At 44.7% G+C, this 21,182-nt stretch overlaps 1 protein-coding gene across 1 annotated transcript in view; it reads right to left on the reverse strand.

Annotated features, from left to right (window-relative positions):
- The window catches only part of LOC130283129 (alpha-2-macroglobulin-like protein 1), a 266,692-nt gene that overhangs the window by 222,190 nt on the left and 23,320 nt on the right, over positions 1-21,182 (reverse strand). The window contains exon 3 of the mRNA XM_056532319.1: positions 18,742-18,794. Coding sequence (XP_056388294.1) covers positions 18,742-18,794 — 53 coding nt within the window. The remainder of the gene's footprint in view (positions 1-18,741; positions 18,795-21,182) is intronic.

Genomic DNA, 21,182 nt, shown 5'->3' on the forward strand with positions numbered 1-21,182 from the left:
AGTTTCAAAGTTAGAAAAATGCTAAATTTTCTAAATTGGGGGATTTTTCACCAAAAAGGAAGCAAGTAACAACGAAAATTTACCACTGTGTTAAAGTAGAATATGTCACGAAAAAACTATCTCGGAATCCAAACAATCGATAAAAGCATCCCAGAGTTATTAATGCTTAAAGTGACAGTGGTCAGAATTGCAAAAAAGGGCTCAGTCCTTAAAGGAGTAGTCCAGTGGTGACTCAGTGGTGAGCAACTTATCCCCTATCCTAAGGATAGGGGATAAGTTGCAGATCGCGGGGGGTCCGACCGCTGGGGCCCCCTGCGATCTCCTGTACGGAGCCCCGACAGCCCGCGGGAAGGGGGCGTGTCGACCTCCGCACGAGGCAGCGGCCGACACGCCCCCTCAATACAACTCTATGGCAGAGCCGAAGCTCTGCCTTCGGCAATCTCCGGCTCTGCCATTGAGATGTATTGAGGGGGCGTGTCGGCCGCCGCTTCGTGCGGGGGTCGACACCTGCTATCTGGGCAGAGAGCCGGGGCCCCGTACAGAGAGATCGGACCCCCCGCGATCTCAAACTTATCCCCTATCCTTAGGATAGGGGATACGTTTTTCACCACTGGACTACCCCTTTAAGGTGAAAAAGGGCTCAATCCTTAAGGGGTTGAATAGGACAGGTCCCAAGACTGACCCCTGTGGTTCCCACCAGTAACAGTCACCCAATCAGAATAAGTACCATTAATAACCACTCTCTGTTTCCTATCACTGAGCCAGTTACTTACCCACTTACACACATTCTCCCCCAGCCCGTTCCTTCTCATTTTATGCACCGACCTTTTATGTGGAACCGTATCAAATGCTTTGGAAAAATCCAGATATATGACATTCCCCCTGGACCAGTCTGGAGCTTACCTCCTCATAAAAGCTTATCAGGTTAGTTTGACAGGACCGATCCCTCATAAATACATACTGATATGGAGTCATACATTTATTTTCATCGAGATACTCCAAAATAGCATCTGTTAGAAAACACTCAAACATTTTACATACATCGGAGGTTAAACTATAGGTCTATAATCACCTTTTGACCCCCTTTAAAATATTGGCACCACATTTGCCATGTACCAGTCCTGAGGAACAGTAATTGTTACTATAGAGTCCCTGAATATTAAAAATAGGGGTCTGTCTTTTACATTACTTAATTCCTTAAGAACATGGGGGTGAATGCCATCTGGACCTGGTGATTTGTCTATTTTGATTTTTTGTATGCGGCACTGTACTTCTTCCTGGGTTAGATAGGTGACCTGTACTGGGAAGTTTATCTTATCTCGCTGTATTTCACCTGGCTGTTATGATTCGGCAGGCTGGAGGTGGATCCTCTGTGTCAGAGAGGGATTGGCGTGGACCGTACCGGTGTCCCGGTTCTAAGTTGCTACTGGTATTCACCAGAGCCCGCCGCAAAGCGGGATGGTCTTGCTGCGGCGGTAGCAACCAGCTCGTATCCACCGGTAACGGCTCAACCTCTCTGACTGCTGAGACAGGCGCGGTACAAAAGGACAAGGCAAGAGCAAGGTCGGACGTAGCAGAAGGTCAGAGCAGGCAGCAAGGGTCGTAGTCAGGGGCAACAGCAGAAGGTCTGCAACACAGGCTTGGGACATACACTAAACGCTTTCTCTGGCACAAGGCAACAAGATCCGGCAAGGAAGGGAAGGGGAAGTGAGGTTATATAGACAGGTGCACAGGTGGAAGCTAATCAGACTGGTTGGGCCAGGCACCAATCATTGGTGCACTGACCCTTTAAATGTTAGAGAGCTGGCGCGCGGGCCCTAGAGAGCGGAGCCGCGTGCACCAGAACGTGATAGCCGGGGACCCTGACAGGTAAGTGGCTTGGGATGCGATTCGCGAGCGGGCGCGTCCTGCTATGCGAATCGCATCCCCGTCGTGAGTGTCAGTGCAGCGCTCCCGTCAGCGGGTCTGACCGGGGAGCTGCAGAGAGGAGAACGCCGTGAGCGCTCCGGGGAGGAGCAGGGACCCGGAGCGCTCGGCGTGACACAGGCATTTCATTTTCCTCGGTGAATGCAGTGGAGAAGAAGTTTTTTTTTATATGTTTGCTTTTTCCTGATCCCCGTTTATAATTTCTTCCTCATCATTTTTTAACCCCTTAACCCCTACAGGACCCATGACGTACAGTTACGTCATGGGGAATTCCGGTCCCCGCCGTGCGCCAGGCGGGGAACGGACCAGGGTGACTGCTGATATTGATCAGCAGGCACCCCGCGCAAATGCCCAGTGGGGTCATCAGACCCCCCCATGTCAGCAATCGAGGCAAATCGCACCGGCGATTTGCGCAATTCCGGGTCATACGGGTCTATGGTGACCTGTGAGCCGGAAAATAAGGGAGATCGGGGTTGTCCAAGACACCCACAATCCCCCTGAAGGGATAGGAGTGAGGTGGCAGGAGTGCCACCCCTCCTATCCCAGCTATTGGTCGTCAAGAAGCGACGACCAATAGCAGATCGGGGGCTGGGGGGTTAACTTTCGGTTTCCCCGTTCTATCTACCCACAATAGGCCGGGCAGAAAAGGGAAACCGAGGAAGACCGGCGCCAAAGTCCACTTACACATCCGTGGCGGCGGAGCAACCATCGGCAGAAGAGGACGGTGATGCGGCTCCCTGAATCCTACGGAAGCTGGTAAGTTGCCTAGCAACATCTGGAGTGTTACACTTTGAGACCACTATACAGTGGTCTCTAAACTGTAGCCCTGAAGATCTTGCAAAACTACAACTCCTAGCATGCCCACACAGCTGTTTGCTGTCTGGGTATGCTGGGATTTGTAGTTTTGCAACATCTGGAGGGCCACAGTTTGAAGATCACTGTATAGTGGTCTCAAACTGTAGCCCTCCAGATGTTGCAAAACTGCAAATACCAGCATGCCCAGACAGCAAGCAGCTGTGTGGGCATGCTGGGAGTTGTAGTTGCGTACCTCCAGCTGTTGCATAACTAAATCTCCCAGCATGCCTTTTGGCAATCAGTTCATGCTGGGAGTTGTATTTGTGCAACATCTGGAGGCACACTGGTTGGAAAATACTGAGTTAGGTAACAGAACCTAACTGAAGGTTTTCCAACCAGTGTGCCTCCAGCTGTTGCAAAAGTACAACTCCCAGCATGCACGGTCTGTCAGTACATGCTGGGAGTTGTAGTTTTGAAACAGCTGGAGGTTTGCATTCACACGGGCAGGTTTACAATAAATTTCTTGCTTGAAGTTTGAGCAGCCGCAAATTTTTTGCCGCAGCGCAAACTCCTAGCGGGAAACTTACCGTAACCCACCAGTGGGAATGTACCCTAAAAACACTACACTACACAACACTAAGACATAATAAAGGGTAAAACACTACATATACACCCCCTTACACTGCCCCCCCCCCCCCCCCAAAAAAAAAAAATATTGTACGGCAGTGTTTCCAAAACGGAGCCTCCAGCTGTTGGAAAACAACAACTCCCAGCATTTCCGGACAGCCACTGACTGTCCGGGCATCCTGGGAGTTTAGCAACAGGTGGAGGCACCCTGTTTGGGAATCACTGGTGTAGAATACCCCTATGTCGACCCCTATGCAATCCCTAATGTAGTCCTCAAATGTGCATGGCGCTCTCTCACTTCGGAGCCCTGTCGTATTTCAAGAAAACAGTTTAGGGCCACATATGGGGTATTTCCATACTCGGGAGAAATTGCACTACAAAAGTTGGGGGGCTTTTCTCCCTTTACCCCTTATGAAAAGGAAAAGTTGGGGCTACAACTAACATGCTGGTGTTGCCCCATACTTTTTATTTTCACTAAAAGAAAAAAAGACCCCCAAAATTTGTAACGCAATTTCTCCTGAGTACGGAAATACTCCATAAGTGGCCGTAAAATGCTCTGCGGATGCACAACAAGGCTCAGGAGTGAGAGCGCACTATGTACATTTGAGGCCTAAGTTGGTGATTTGCACAGTGGTGGCTGATTTTACAGCGGTTCTGACATAAACACAAAACAATAAATACGCACATGTGACCCCATTTTGGAAACTACACCCCTCACCGAATTTAACAAGGTGGATAGTGAGCCTTAACACCCCACAGGTGTTTGACAAATTTTTGTTAAAGTTGGATGGGAAAATGAAAAAAAAATCGTTTTTCACTAAAATGCTGGTGTTACCCTACATTTTTCATTTTCACAAGGGAAAAGAGGAAAAAAAGCCCCCCAAAATTTGTAACCCCATTTCTTCTGAGTAAGAACATACCCCATATATGGATGTAAAGTGCTCTGCTGGCGCACTACAATGCTCAAAAGAGAAGGAGCGACATTGGGCTTTTGAAGAGAAAATTTGTCCGGAATTGAAGGCCACGTGTGTTTACAAAGCCCCCATTTTACCATAACAATGGATCCCCAAACATGTGACCCCATTTTGGAAACTACGCCCTCATGTAATGTAATAAGGGGTACAGTGAGCATTTACGCTCCACAGGTGTCTGACAGATTTTTGGAACAGTGGTCCGTGAAAATGAAAAATGTAATTTTTAATTTGCATAGCACACTGTTTCAAAGATCTGTCAAACGCCAAATACTCACTCCACTCCTTATTCAATTCTGTGAGGGGTTTAGTTTCTAAAATGGGGTCACATGTGGGGAGGTCCACTATTTTGGCACCACGGGGGCTTTGTAAACGCACATGGCCCCTGACTTCCATTCCAAACAAATCCACTCTCCAAAAGTTCAATGGCGCTCCTTCTCTTCTGAGCATTGTAGTTTGCCAGCAGAGCACTTGACGTCCACACATTGGGGTATTTTCATACTCAGAAAAAATGGGGTTACAAATTTTGGGGGTCATTTTCTCCTATTACCCCTTGTAAAAATGTAAAATTTGGGGAAAAACCAGCATTTTAGTGAAATTTTTTTTTTCATTTACACATCCAACTTTAACAAAAAGTCATGAAACACCTGTGAGGTGTTAAGGCTCACTGTACCCCTTGTTACGTTCCTTGAGGGGTGTAGTTTCCAAAATAGTATGCCATGTTTTTTTTTTTTTTTTTTTTTGCTGTGCTGGCACCATAGGGGCTTCATAAATGCGACATTCCCACGAAAAACAAATTCAGCAAAATTTGCTTTCCAAAAGCCAAATGTGACTCCTTCTCTTCTGAGCATTGTAGTTCGCATGCAGGTCATTTTACGTCCTAAAATGGGGTATTTCCATACTCAGAAGAGATGGAATTACAAATTTTGGGGGTCATTTTTTCCCGTTACCTTTTGTAAAAATTTTAAATTTGGGAAAAAAAATGCACTTTAGAGAAAAGTTTTTATTTTCATTTACACATCCGACTTTAACGAAAAGTTGTCAAACACCTGTGGGGTGTTAAGGCTCATTGTCCCCTTGCTGCGTGCCTTGAGGGGTGTAGTTTCCAAAATGGCATGCCATGTTGGTTTTTTTCTGCTGTTCTGGCACCATAGGGGCTTCCCAAATGTGACATGCCCCCCCAAAAACCATTTCAGCAAAATTCACTCTCCCAAATCCCATTGTCGGTCCTTCCCTTCTAAGCCCTCTACTGCGCCCACCGAACACTTGACATACACATATGAGGTATTTCCTTACTCCAGAGAAATTGGGTTACACATTTTGGGGGGCTTTTTCTCCTTTTACCCCTTGCAAAAATTCAAAAGCTGGGTCTACAAGAACATGTGAGTGTAAAAAGTGAAGATTTTGAATTTTCTCCCTCACTTTGCTGCTATTCCTGTGAAGCACCTAAAGGGTTAAAACACTTTCTGAATGTCATTTTGAATACTTTAAGGGGTGCAGTGTTTATAATGGGTCATTTGTGCAGTATTTCTAATATGAAGGTCCTTCAAATCGACTTCAAAACTGAACTGGTCTCTAAAGAATTCCGATTTTGAAAATTTTGTGAACAATTGGAAAATTGCTGCTGAACTTTGAAGCCCTCTGATGTCTTCCAAAAGTAAAAACATGTCTACTTTATGATGCAAACATAAATAGACCTATTGTATCTGTGAATCAATATATGATTTATTTGGGATGTCCATTTTCCTTATCAGCAGAGAGCTTCAAAGTTAGAAAAATGCTAAATTTAAAATAATTTTCATAAAATTTTGGAATTTTTCACCAAGAAATGATGCAAGTATCGACGAAAATTTACCACTAACATAAAGTAGAATATGTCACGAAAAAACAATATTGGAATCAGAAGGAAAGGTAAGAGCATCCCAGAGTTATTAATGCTTAAAGTGACACTGGTCAGATGTGCAAAAAATGGCCGGGTCCTACAGTGAAAATTGGCTGGGTCCTCCCTGGCTCCCTGGTACTTAAGGACCAAGTGCGAACCTGTACGCCCGTGGGAATTCCGGTCCCCACTGCTCGCCCAGCGGGGACCGCATCGGGATGCCTTCTGAAATTGTTGAGAAGGCACCCCATGCAAACCCCTGGGGGGGTTCTGAGACCCCCCATGTCGGCAATCGTGATCAATTCAGATTAGCGGTTTGTGGAGATTCCGGGTCAATTGGATCCCAGGTGACCAGGAAAAAGAAGGTGATAGGTGCTGTCTGACACAGCACCTATCACCCTATAGCAGCAGGTGTGAAGTGGCGCTTGTGCAACCTCACGATCGTCCTGATTCGTCGGCCGTTACCGTGGGGATGTCCTAACGGCACCCGCTCCGCCCCTACTCCGGAGGGTGAGAGCAGGTGCTGGGAGTGCTTACCTGGACTGGGAGCCTCTGATCCCCAACATCGGCGGTGGGATCGGGGACCCCTGGGCGGAGACAGTGGCAGCGGTGGCAGGAGTATCTGGCATGTGGGCAGCAGCAGGAGATAAAGCTGCCTCCCTGCTGTTGCTTAGCAGCAACTCCCAGCATGCACAAAAGGGCATTCTGGGAGTTGTAGTTATGCAACAGCATAAGGCATTCCTACAACTCCCAGCCTGCCCTTTGGTAATTTGTGCATGCTGGGGGTTGTAGTTATGCAACAGCTGGAGGCAAAAAAATTTCTATGAAAAAGTGTGCCTCAAGCAATTGCATAACTACAACCCCCAGCATGCACAAACTATCAAAGGGCATGCTGGGAGTTATAGTAGTGTGCCTGCAGCTGTTGCAAACTACAACTCCCAGCATGCACTGATAGACTGTACATGCTGAGAGTTGTAGTTTTGCAACAGCTGGAGGCACACTGGTTGCGAAACACTGAGTTAAGTAACAAACTCTCAGTGTTTTGTAACCAATGTGCCTCCAACTGTTGCGTAACTACAACTCCCAGCATGTATGGTCTGTCAGTGCATGCTGGGAGTTGTAGTTTTGCAACATCTGAAGGTTTGCCCTCCCCCCCCCCCCCATGTGAATGTACAGGGCACATTCACACAGGCGGGTTTATAGCGAGTTTTCTGCTGCAAGTTTGAGATGCGGCAAATTTTCTGCCACAACTCAAACTCCCAGCGGGAAACTCGCTGTAAACCCCCGTCCGTGTAAATGTACCCTTAAAACACTACACCACACTACACTACACCTACACCAAATAAAAAGTAAAACACTACATATGTACATACCCCTTACACAGTCCCCTGACGTAGGGTATTTTGGTGGCGGAAACAAATCCCCAATTTAGGCCTCAAATGCGCATAGCGCTCTCTCACTTTGGAGCCCTGTCGTATTTCAAGGCAACAGTTTAGTGCCACATATGGGGTATTTACGTACTCAGGAGAAATTGTGTTACAATTTTTTTTTCTCCTTTTACCCCTTATGAAAAGGTAAAGTTGAGGTCTACTCCAGCATGTTAGTGAAATTTTTTTTAATTTTTTACACTAACATGCTGGTGTTTCCTCATTCTTTTAATTTTCACAAGCGATAAAAGTAAAAAAAAAGACCCCCAAAATTTGTAACGCAATTTCTCCTGAGTACGGAAATACCCCATATGTGGACGCAAAGTGCTCTATGGCGCACAACATGGCTCAGAAGTGAGAGCGCACCATGTACATTTGAGGTCTAAATTGGTGATTTGAACAGGGGTGGCTTATTTTACAGCGGTTCTGACATAAACACAAAACAATAAATACCCACATGTGACCCCATTTTGGAAACTACACCCCTCACAGAACGTAATAAGGTGTATAGTGAGCCTTAATACCCCACAGGTGTTTGACAAATTTTTTCACTAAAATGCTGGTGTTACCCTACAGTTTTCATTTTCACAAGGGAAAATAGTAAAAAGGCCCCCCAATATTTGTAGCCCCATTTCTTCTCAGTATGGAAATACCCCATATGTGGGTGTAAAGTGCTCTGCGGGCAAACTGCAATGCTCAGAAGAGAAGGAGCGCCATTGGGCTTTTGGAGAGAGAATGTCTCCGAAATTGAAGGCCATGTGTGTTTACAAAGCCCCCATGGTGCCAGAACAGTGGACCCCCCCCCACATGTGACCCCATTTTAGAAACTACACCCCTCACAGAAGGTGATTAGGGGTGCAGTGAGCATTTACACCCCACAGGTGTCTGACAGACTTTTGGAACAGTGGTCCGTGAAAAGGAAAAATTAAATTTTTCATTTGCACAGCCCACTGTTCCAAAGATCTGTAAAACGCCAGTGGGTTGTAAATGCTCACTTTACCCCTTATTAAATTCTGTGAGGTGTGTAGTTTCCAAAATGGAGTCACATGTGGGGGAGTTCCACTGTTCTGGCACCACAGGGGGTTTTGTAAATGCACATGGCCCCCGACTTCTATTCCAACCAAATTCTCTCTCCAAAAGCTCAATGGCGCTCCTTCTCTTCTGAGAATTGTAGTTCGCCCACAGAGCACTTTACATTCACATATGGGGTATTTCCATACTCAGAAGAAATGGGGTTACAAATTTTGGGTGGCTTTTTCTCCTGTTACCCCTTGTGAAAATGAAAAATTTGGGGTAACACCAGCATTTTAGTGAAAAAATATCAAATTTTTAATTTTCATGTCCAACTTTAGTGGAAATTTGTCAAACACCTGTGGGTTGTTAAAGCTCACTGTACCCCTTGTTACATTCCTTGAGGGGTTTAGTTTCCAAAATAGTATGCCATGTGGTTTTTCTTTTTTGCTTTTCTGTCACCATAGGGGCTTCCTAAATGTGACATGCCCCCCCAAAAACCATTTCAGCTAAATTTGCTTTCCAAAAGCCAAATGTGACTCCTTCCATTCTGAGCATTGTAGTGCGCCCCCAGTGCACTTGACGTCCACACATGGGGTATTTCCATACTCAGAAGAAATGGGGTTACAAATTTTGGGGGCATTTTCTCCTATTACCCCTTGTAAAAATGTAAAATTTAGGGGAAAACCAGCATTTTTGTGAGAAAAAAATTATAATTTACACATCCAAATTAACCCCTTAAGGACCAATGCAAATAAACCTGTACGCCCCTGAAAGACCAGGCCTGTTTTTTCAAATCGGGGATGTCTGTCTTTATTAGAGAATAACTCTGGTAACGTTTTGCCAATCACGATAATTCTGACATTGTTTTTTTGTCACAAGTTGTCCTTCATGTACATAGTAAAAGTAAGCCGATATCATTTGTAGTTTTTTTTTTTACAATGCAAAAAATCATGAAATTTTTACAAAAAATTACGATTTTTTGCTATTTTAACACTAATTGGTTGCATATATTTATACATACTGACCAAATAGTTTATGAAACTTATACTTTCAGATGTCTACTTTATTTTGACGTCATTTTTTAGTTTTTAATTAACATTTTAAATTAGTTAGAAGCCTAACAATTTAACTTGAAATTTAGAAAATTTTGAAAATTTGAAAAGTACATCTTTTTTTATGTGCTATGCAAGGTTTGCAGAAATTAAAAGGTAGTAGAACATAGGAACAACCCCCCCAAATGACCCCATTTTAAAAACTAGACCCCTCAAGGTATTCGCTAGGGGGTACAGTGAGTATTTTAACACCATAGTTTTTTGGCAGGAATTATTACAAAGTCAGTGTTAAAATTCGAAAATTGCAATTTTTCACACATGCATCATTTGGGGGGCATATTTTTTGTACATCACTTCTGATATTGAAAGAAATGCACCCTATATTTTATTTAGCTGCTTGTCCCATGTTCGGAAATACCCCCGCTTTGGCCATATATGGTTCCTTGGCCGCGTGGTAGGACTCAGAAGGAGAGGAGCGCCATTTGGCTTTCAGGGCAGAACAGTACCCCCACCCCCACAAGTGACCCCATTTATATACCGCACCCCTACAAGTTATTGGCTGGACCAAGGACCTCTCTGATTGGTCCTTGGTCGGCTGGCAGTATAACGCCAGCCTGATGGATATATCCGCCATGTTGTGGGAATAAGCACCCGCTCATGGCGAATATATCCATTACTGCTGCGGCTGGGTAGCTCAGTGTGTCCGCTCATGACTGCTGGCGGAAAATCCGCCGCTATGAGTGGACGCACAAAGCTACCCAGCCGCAGCAGCGAGCTCATTACCGTGACTGCTGCATAATGTGTAGGATCACGTGGCGGACATCCGCAGCATATTACATGCTGCGAATGTCCGCCAATGCGATCCTACACATTATGCTTTTTTTTTATTAGATTCATTTAATAAATGTATTTTTAATATATATATATATATATATATATATATATATATAAAAAGGAGAAGACTGTAGCACTCCAATAAGATGAAAAGTGAATGTGGCTTTATTCCAATTCAAACATCAAGGCAACGTTTCAGCTGCACGCAGGCAGCCTTTGTCAAGCAGTTACATAGTGCACATGGTGCGGTATATATATGGTGGAAGGACATGACGTCACAGTTACATCACATCATTAGCATATCAAAACAAACAATCAATATATATTATATTACATCATAATCGTTGTATATCAGGCAGTGGTAAACCACAAGTGCATATTTAAGTGTACAGTGATAATATACGTAAAAAAATGTGAAAAAAACTCACAAAGTGAACCTACAGAGACGGGGTCACTGGGCGGGTCCTGCGTGATGTAACAGGAGAACATCGGGCGCTCCGTCCTGTGGCGGAGTGGCGCGCGATGTTCAATGCAGCAGAGGAATGCTTGGACCGCAACCGGAAGGTGGGGTTGGAACGCAACCGGAAATGGTGCGATCGCACCCATCGCATGGATGAAAAAGAACAGAGGAAACTGCAGTTCGGGCATGGGGGGATGTCGCGCACGCGCAGTGAATGGGTATCACATGCGCATGCTCAGAGAACCCGCTGTCTGGCAAAGAGCGAGGAGGTATGTCTGGCCATTATTGTTGAGGGCAGCTAGAAGGGCAAAATAAAAGAAAATAATAAAGAGGTGGCGGAGCAGCAGGGGTATGAATAGGGGTGCACCCCTATTCATACCCCTGCTGCTCCGCCACCTCTTTATTATTTTCTTTTATTTTGCCCTTCTAGCTGCCCTCAACAATAATGGCCAGACATACCTCCTCGCTCTTTGCCAGACAGCGGGTTCTCTGCGCATGCGCATGTGATACCCATTCACTGCGCGTGCGCGACATCCCCCCATGCCCGAACTGCAGTTTCCTCTGTTCTTTTTCATCCATGCGATGGGTGCGATCGCACCATTTCCGGTTGCGTTCCAACCCCACCTTCCGGTTGCGGTCCAAGCATTCCTCTGCTGCATTGAACATCGCGCGCCACTCCGCCACAGGACGGAGCGCCCGATGTTCTCCTGTTACATCACGCAGGACCCGCCCAGTGACCCCGTCTCTGTAGGTTCACTTTGTGAGTTTTTTTCACATTTTTTTATGTATATTATCACTGTACACTTAAATATGCACTTGTGGTTTACCACTGCCTGATATACAACGATTATGATGTAATATAATATATATTGATTGTTTGTTTTGATATGCTAATGATGTGATGTAACTGTGACGTCATGTCCTTCCACCATATATATACCGCACCATGTGCACTATGTAACTGCTTGACAAAGGCTGCCTGCGTGCAGCTGAAACGTTGCCTTGATGTTTGAATTGGAATAAAGCCACATTCACTTTTCATCTTATTTGAGTGCTACAGTCTTCTCCTTTTTACATTGTGAAGTGTCTCCCGTGACCTGGGATTCCGACCGTGTGCACCCACCTTCGACTTACATTCTACAGAGTGCTGCTCCCTATCCTTTGTTTTTTTATATATATATATATATATATATATATATATATATATATATATATATATTTTTACACTTTTATTACATTTTTATTTATTTTTACACTTTTATTTTATTTATTTATTTATTTTTACACTTTTTAATGCTTTGGAATACTTAGTATTCCAAAGCATTGCAGTTATATGCTGCCTGCCAGTTTTCACTAGCAGGAAGCATATATCACTAGCAGGCAATACCCAGGGCAGACCTGGGGGTCTTTGTAGGACCCCCGGCTGCCCAGGTATGCAGCAGCACCCCGCGATGCTCCGGGGTGCTGCAGGAGAGACAGAGGGAGCCCCCTCCCTCTGTCAGAACTCCTTACAGCGCGCGGTCACTTCTGACCGCGGCTGTAGGGGTTAAACTGTCAGGAGTGAAGTGAACTTCACTCCCGGCAGTGCGGCCACACACAGCACCCCGCGATCGCGCTGCGGGGTGCTGCAGGAGAGACAGAGGGAGCCCCCTCCCTCTGTCAGAACTCCTTACAGCGCGCGGTCACTTCTGACCGCGGCTGTAAGGGTTAAACTGCCTGGAGTGAAGAGAACTTTACTCCCGGCAGTGCGACAGGCCCCGGCCAGCCGCGTATTACACGCAGCACCCCGCGATCGCGATGCGTGGTGCTGCAGAGGAGACAGAGGGAGCCCCCTCCCTCTGTCATAACACTTACAGCCCGCGGTCACTTCCGACCGCGGCTGTAAGGGTTAAAACTGCCGGGACCGAAGTTTACTTCGGTCCTGGCAGTGCAGCAGGGTCCCGGCTGTGTGATACAGCTGAGTCCCTGCAGCGATCTCGTGGGTGCACTGGGCAGCACCCACGAGAAGAATGGACGAGTATAGACGTCCAGGTGCGGGAACGCCCGCCAACCTGGACGTCTATACTCGTCCATGGTCGTTATCGGGTTAAACAAAAAGTCGTCAAACACCTGTGGGATGTTAAGGCTAACTGTACCCCTTGTTACTTTCCTTGAGAGGTGTAGTTTCCAAAATAGTATGCCATGTTGGTGTGTTTTTTGCTTTTATGGCACCATAGGGGCTTCCTAATTGTGACATGCCCCCCAAAAACCATTTCAGAAAAACTGACTCTCCAAAATCCCATTGTCGCTCTTTCCCTTCTGAGCCCTCTAGTTCAACGACAGAGCACTTAACGTTCACAAATGAGGTATTTTCTTACTCAAGAGAAATTGGGTTACTCATTTTGGGGGCCTATTTCTCCTTTTACACCTTGTAAAAATGCAAAAACTGGGTCCACAAGAACATGTTAGTGTAAAAAATGGAGATAACAAACTTACTGAATCAGATCCGTCGATGACCAGCGTTTTTCTGTGTTCGATATTAATAAAATGGTTAACGAGGGCTTGTGGGGGAGTGTTTTTTTGTAATAATTTTTTTTTAAACCTGTTGTGTTTTTTTCTAACTTTACTTGACAGGATTAGTAGTGGAAGCTGTCTTAAAGACGAATTCCATTACTAAGCCGGGCTTAGCGTTAGCCACAAAAACAGCTAGCGCTAACCCCCAATTATTACCCCGGTACCCATGGCCACAGGGGTGCCGGGAAGAGCCGGTACCAACAGGCCGGAGCATCAAAAATGGCGCTCCTGGGCCTAGGCAGTAACAGGCCGGCGTTATTTAGGCTGGGGAGGGCCAGTAACAATGGTCCTCGCCCACCCTGGTAATGTCAGGCTGTTACTGTTTGGTTTGTATTTGGCTGAGAATAAAAATGGGGGGGACCCTATGCGTTTTTTTTTATATTTAATTTTTTTTTTAAACGCATAGGGTCCCCTATGCCAACCAAATACCAACCAAACAGCAACAGCCTGATGTTGCCAGGGTGGGCAAGGACCTTTGTTACTGGCCCTCCCCAGCCTAAATAACGCCAGCCTGTTACCGCCTAGGCCCAGGAGCGCCATTTTTGACGCTCCGGGCCTGTTGGTACCGGCTCTTCCCGGCACCCCTGTGGCGTTGGGTACCGGGGTAATAATTGGGGGTTAGCCCTAGCTGTTTTTGTGGATAACGCTAAGCCCGACTTAGTAATGGACTCCGTCTATAAGACAACTTCCACTACTAAGCCTGTCAAGTAAAGTAAGGTTTAAAAAAAATTTTATTGCAAAAAAACACTCCCCCACAAGCCCTCGTTAACCATTTTATTAAAATCAAACAAAGAAAAATGCTGGTCATCGAAGTAGTCCACAGGATACATGGATTTGAAATGAGAAGTAAGGACATGCTGGGAGTTGTAATTGTGTGGTGCAGGAGATGTGTGGGCAAGTGACAAGCTTGTCCCCTGCCCCAAGCTGCAGGACTACAACTCCCAGCATGCTCTTACAGTAAGGACATGCTGAGCATTATAGTCCTGCAGCTGGGGGCAGGGGACAAGCTTGTAATTCGCCTGCACTGCAAACTACAACTCCGAGCATGTCCTTACAGTAAGGGCATGCTGGGAGTTGTAGTCCTGCAAAGAGAGACACACAGAGAGACACACACACAAACACACACAGTCAGAGAGACACACAACACACTCACAGACAGACACACACACGGAGAGTCACAGTCACACACAGTCACACACACACACTGGGCTCCTCATACTGCCTCCCCACTACCCTCACTTAATAATGATGGGGACACTGATATACATCCCCCCCTTGTCTCCTGTCCCACGCCGCTCAGCTCCCGCTGCTACAAGACTACAACTCCCAGCGTGTCCTCACTGTAAGGGCATGCTGGGACTTGTAGTCTTGCAACAGTTAGCAGACAGACGTGAGTTGTGTGGCGCTGGCAGGTGAGAGGGGTGGGATGTAAATCACTGCAGTGTTCCTGTAGCGAAGTGAGGGTAGCGGGGAGAAAGTATGTCGGAGCCCGGGTGGCAGTAGCTTTTCCTGCTCCATGTTGGAGCTGGAGTAAATATAGTAAATTTTTACTGCCGTTGCGACATTTTATTACGCAGCTGCGACTGTCACAGTTAATAAATACCTGACTAAAGCAAATCCATTTAAAAAAATTTACTACGTAAGCAAGTTTGAATTTTCTTGCTTTTCTTGTTCTTCACCCAAATTGTCGCACGAAAACACACATAGTCGCAGTTGCGACAATTATAGCAAAGAAATCCTGACTAAACCCCTTGATAAATGTCCCCCATTGTATATGTGAATCAATATATAATTTATTTGGAATGTCTATTTTCCTTACAAGCAGAGAGCTTCAAAGTTATAAAAGTGCAAAATTTTATAATTTTTCATGAAATTTTGGGAATTTTTCACCAAGAAAGGATGCAAGCATCAACAAAAATTTACTACTATGTTAAAGTAGAATATGTCACGAAAAAACAGTCTCGGAATCAAATTCATAAGTAAAAGCATTCCACAGTCATTAACGCCTAAAGTGACAGTGGTCAGATGTGCAAAAAATGCTCTGGTCCTTAAGGTGAAAATGGGCTTGGTCCTTAAAGGGGTACTCCGGTGGTTAATCTTTTTTGGACTATATGGCATCTTCTTTGTAAGTTTTTTTTTTTTTTTGCAATATACATGTGTTATATGTTTTGGCAGCATGTATGTGTTTTTCTAACCTGTTTGTTGGGCAGGAAGTTCTGTAGTTCAGAGGGTTTTCTTTTACTGTTGTCCACAGTTCTGAGTCTGGACAAAATGTCACAGCTTTTTTTTTTTTTCTCTGTCTGCATGAGAAAATAAGCCACGCCCCCTCATCTCATCCAGCTGAGTACACAGCTCCTCACCTCCCCTCCCCCCTGCTCTGTATTCTAAGGACGCAGGTCTGCACAGGAGAAAGAACACAGAGAGGATAAGTGTTATCTGAAGGGGAGGATGAGAAGGTGCACGGGCTGGGGATGTATGGACTGCAGGGGAATACATCTCATACTGGGAATGATCTCTATATGTGAAGGGGGGTGGGGGGACTCCTGAATGACACATGCTGGGAGTGGTAGTCCCTGTGTGTGCTAGTGTTTACAAACCAGTGTGCCTCCAGCTGTTGCAAAACTACAACTCCCAACATGCCCTGACAGACTTTGGGCATGCTGGGAGTTGTAGATTTGCAACAGCTGGAGGCACACTGGTTGGGAAACACTGTTCTAGCCTATTCAGCATACACATCATGTTACACCAGTGTTTCCCAACCAGTGTGCCTCCAGCTGTTGCAAAACTACAACTCCTAGCATGCCCAAAGGCTGTCAGGGCATGCTGGGAGTTGTAGTTTTGCAAAACCTGGAGGCACCAGGGAAACACTGGTGTATGCCCTACAGAGGTGTGGTGAACTACAACCCCCAGGAGACTACAGAGGCAGCATGCTGGTGTTATACCACAGACTGAAGACTCCTGGTGTTATACCACAGACTGAATGACACATGCTGGGAGTTGTAGTCCCTTTTGTGTGTGTATGACAGTGTATCCCAACCAAGGCTGATTATATTAGTGTGCTGTGTATAAGGGGGCCGAGCCGGGAAAATAGTAGGGTGGGTAAAGGGCGGAATAAAAAAAAAAAAAAAGGAGCCGCCCCAAACCAGCAAGGCATGTGACATGCCGGGATTTGTAGTTTTCAGCACAGCAAGAAACAGGAAATAGAAGCAAAGATAGGAAAACAAAGTGGGGGATAAAAAGACAACAAAGAACGGAAATAGAGAAGGCTAAACAACAAGAATAGAAATGAAACAAAACAAATAGGGTAAGTCAAAAACGGAAAAACACGCTGCCCACCGGAGTACCCCTTTAAGGGGTTAAAGGGCCTACACTTTCATTTTTGACCTTTTTGCTATTTATATAGTTAAAGAACATTTTGGGGTTAGTTTTACTCTCTATGGCAATGAGTCTTTTTGTCTCTATTTTTGCGGCTTTTATCTGTTTCTTCTTACATATTTTACTTCTACACAGAATATTATTGACAAAGTTCCACATTTCCCATTATCCTTTACCAGGCTACAGCTGACATCTGTGCTGACATTGACAACTTAACCCACAGACCATCTGTCCTGCTGCAGAACTTGATTTAGGGGAGCAACCTGGGTAATTGTCCCAGGCACTCATCATCAAGGGGCCCCCTGAATAGCTATAGAACTGCAGGCACATTACTTCATTTTGCCAATATTTGCATAAAATAGTAACAAAAACACCACAACGTTGTGTAAATTGTGGCTGATAGCAGTAATGTACATGCAGACCTATAGCTGCACAAGCAGGCTTACTGTACCTGCAAGGACCTTCCAGATGATGGCATCACAGCACAATGCAGCTACAGTTTACACAGAGGAGGAGGTAATAGGGGAAAACATGGGGGGAATTGGGCTGTGGAAGGAAGGTGAGGAGACCTGCCGCTCCATTTCAATTTCTCCTGGGACTTATGAGCATTACTGAGCCCTGAACTAATAAACAGCCATCCCATAGAGAATGAATGGAGTATCAGGGGATCATGTGGGCTGGTGCTCCATTCACCTGGGATTCAAGGGACCTCTGTTTTCATGATCACTGGGGGTCCCAGTGGTCAGAAATGCCACCGATTAGATATGCACGGTGTCCCCAATCCATATTCGTACATATTGTTTCACACATAAATTAGAAAATATTTACTATATAACTTAAATTTGGACTCTATAATACGTTTGTGTTGTGGCTTAAAACAGCTGTCACGCCCCCTCCCATAGGCTTGCATTGAGGCGGCAGAGTGTGACGTCACACGGGGGCAGGGCCATGACGTCACAATGCTCCGGCCCTGTGATCACCAGTAATCAGACCCGGAGCGAACATGCTCCGGGGACTGGTTGTAATGGGGCTCTGCGTGCAAGATCACGGGGGTCCCCAGCGGCGGTACCCCCACGATCAGGCATCTTATCCCCTATCCTTTGGATAGGGGATAAGATGTCTTAGCGCCGTAGTACCTGTTTAAGTTAGATTTTGCTCTTTTATCCATTAGAGCAATATTTGCTTGCTAAATTAACATTGCATGGTGACCAATAGTGTTGAGCGCGAATATTCGCAATTTGAATATTTATCGCGAATTTCGCATATTTGCAAATATAGCTCTATATATTTGCAATTATGAATGTTCATAATTTTTTTTCCCACAGGACACATCACAGTTATCTCATCCCTCCCTGCTTCCAGCTTGTGGTCTAAAGAAGGCTCCTATACTATTTACTGTATTAGACTGGAGAGCGAAAATTTGCGAATATGAGAATATGCGAATATTCGTGAATATCCTCATATTCGCGGATATCGTCACTAAAATTAGATAGGTAGATAGCTGGTGACGATATTCGCGAATATGACATGACAATATTCAAAATGAAAATGTCATAGACCCATTATCACTTCTGTATAGACCAAGGATATTAGGAGATAGATACATAAATAGATAAATAATATAGATAGGTAGATAGTTATCCGCATACGCGCATTTGCGTATATACGCATACGTGCTACGAAAATAACCGCAAATACATCGAATATGCGAATTTCGCGAATATAGGACGAATATTCGTCAATGTATTTGCTAAATATCGCGAATTCGAATATGGCATATGCCACTCATCACTAGTGACCAACAAACAGCAAAAACATACATTCTTACCTGTTTATTTATAGGTTTAAAATCAGAGTTTATGGATATCAGGTGAAATTTCACTAAAGGAAAGTTAGAGAAACATCAATTATTACTTGACTCATAAGACAAGTCTTCTTATGTATATACACTGAATAGTATTTATGTTTATATTGTGATCCTCCTTTTTCCCAGAAAGAGGCATAGGATGACTGCAGACTCACTGGATGCAGGGTCAGACTGGCCAGGAGCAACCAGTCGGTAGTGCGGTCGGTCCTCGCATGTCTTAATGTCACGCCTACAGTTAAATGCATAATGCAGGCAGCCACAAAAGGTTGAGCATCTCCTTCTCTACACTTCAGCGAATGAGTGAAGAAGAGAGGCCACGCCAAAGGCCATGTGGGAGCCAGGAAAGTATGTTTAGTTTTTTTTCTTTAACTGTTTCTTTTTATTCGTGGCTGCAACTACAGATAGTGGGCTGCTATTACTACCTAAAAGGGCCTACTACTACCTAAAGGGGGCTGCTGCTATTACTATCTTAAGGGGGCTACTACTACTACCTAAAGGGGGCTGCTACTACTACCTTAAGGGGTTGCTACTGCTACTTAAAGGGGATACTACTACTACTACCTATAGGGAGACTGCAACTACTATTGCCTAAAGGGCCTGCTACTACCTAAAAGGGGCTACTACTACTACTATTTCTACTACAACTACCTAAAGGAAAGCTGCAACTACTACTACTAGAGATGAGTGAATCGAACTTGACGAACCCGAATTTATTACGAATTTCATGAAAAATTTGATTCGCAACAAATACGAATATCGACGCGATTTTAACACACTAATCGCTTTATTAAACTCTATTTTACAGCGTTCCAGGTTATTGGAGAGCTAAGATGGCGGATCCACATGTGAGCACATGGGGCAGGGGATTATGGGAGGGCAGGAAACAGTGGCGGGAATGAAGGTAGGTGGGCTGACCCTGAACCACATGTGAGATGCAGCTTATCAGTGTTCACTGACCCCTGTAATGTCACAGCCCCTATATAATCGGCGGCCATCTTGCCTCTCTTCATTTCATCTATACACTCAGATGGAGAGGACGGGACTGTGTGTGTGTGAATAGCTCATACCACAGCGTTACACTGCAACTGCTAGTCACATCAGCATTAGGGAAAGGCAGGAGTGCAGAGTGCTGTGCTGTTACTCTGAGAAGGATCATTGATAGCTAAACCTCCTATTCATGTTATTGAGCATTGCAGCAGAGAGGGGCAGATAGCTGTCAGCTGCCTCATACAGATCTCCAATCTGCCTGAACTTTCTAAAGCATCTTATCTCCTCCTTTTTCAGCCCAATTGAGTTCATTTTTATTTGCCCCACAAATCTTCTGCTGCTCAGAATTGTGTGACAGAGTGCAATTTAGGGTTTAATCCCTGGATTTTTTTTTTTTGTGGTGCTGCACTGTTGGGTCCTGCTGCTGTTCAGAAATAAGTCATATTAGTGTGGACTTTAGTGCCTTTTTACCATTTTTCACCTGTTACTCTGTCTCTGTGCTAAATTCAGTGTTATACCACACGTTATACACCTGCCGGTGTATTAAAGAAAAAGAAGTTTTTCCTGAGTAAAAATACGCTTTTTCAATGGCCTTATCATTGCAAAGGGCCTACATACAAGCAAATAGCGTATCATATACCACCTTTTTTTCTGTCTCTGTGCTAAATTAAGTGTTATACCAGACGTTAAACTCCTGCCGGTGTATTAAAGAAAAAAAAGGCTTTCCTGCGTAAAAATACGCTTAACAGTGGTCTTATCATTGCAAAGGGCCTAAATTCAAGCAAATAGCGTACCATATACCACCTTTTTTTCTGACTCTGTGCTAAATTCAGTGTTATACCACATGTTATACACCTACTGCTGTATTAAAGAAAAAATTTTTTCCTGAGTACAAATACGCTTATCAGTGGCCTTATCATTGCAAAGGGCCTAAATTCAAGCAAATAGCGTACCATATACTACCTTTTTTTCTGTTTCTGCGCTAAATTAAGTGTTATACCACACGTTATATACCTGCCGGTGTATTAAAGAAAAAAAAAGGTTTTCCTGCGTAAAAATACGCTTAACAGTGGCCTTATCATTGCAAAGGGCCTACATACAAGCAAATAGTGTACCATATACTACCTTTTTTTCTATCTCTGTGCTAAAGTCAGTGTTATACCACACGTTATACACCTGCCGGTGTATTAAAGAAAAAAAAGTTTTTCTTGAGTACAAATACACTTTTTCAGTGGCATTATCATTGCAAAGGGCCTACATACAAGCAAATAGCGTACTGTTTAGTACCTGTATTTCTGTTTTATACCACATGTTATACACCTGCCGGTGTATTAAAGAAAAAAAAAGTATTCATGCGTAAAAATAAGCTTTTTCAGTGGCCTTATCATTGCAAAGGGCCTAAATTTAAGCAAATA

The sequence above is a fragment of the Hyla sarda genome, chromosome 7 (assembly GCF_029499605.1).
Source record: "Hyla sarda isolate aHylSar1 chromosome 7, aHylSar1.hap1, whole genome shotgun sequence".
Lineage (NCBI taxonomy): Eukaryota > Metazoa > Chordata > Amphibia > Anura > Hylidae > Hyla > Hyla sarda.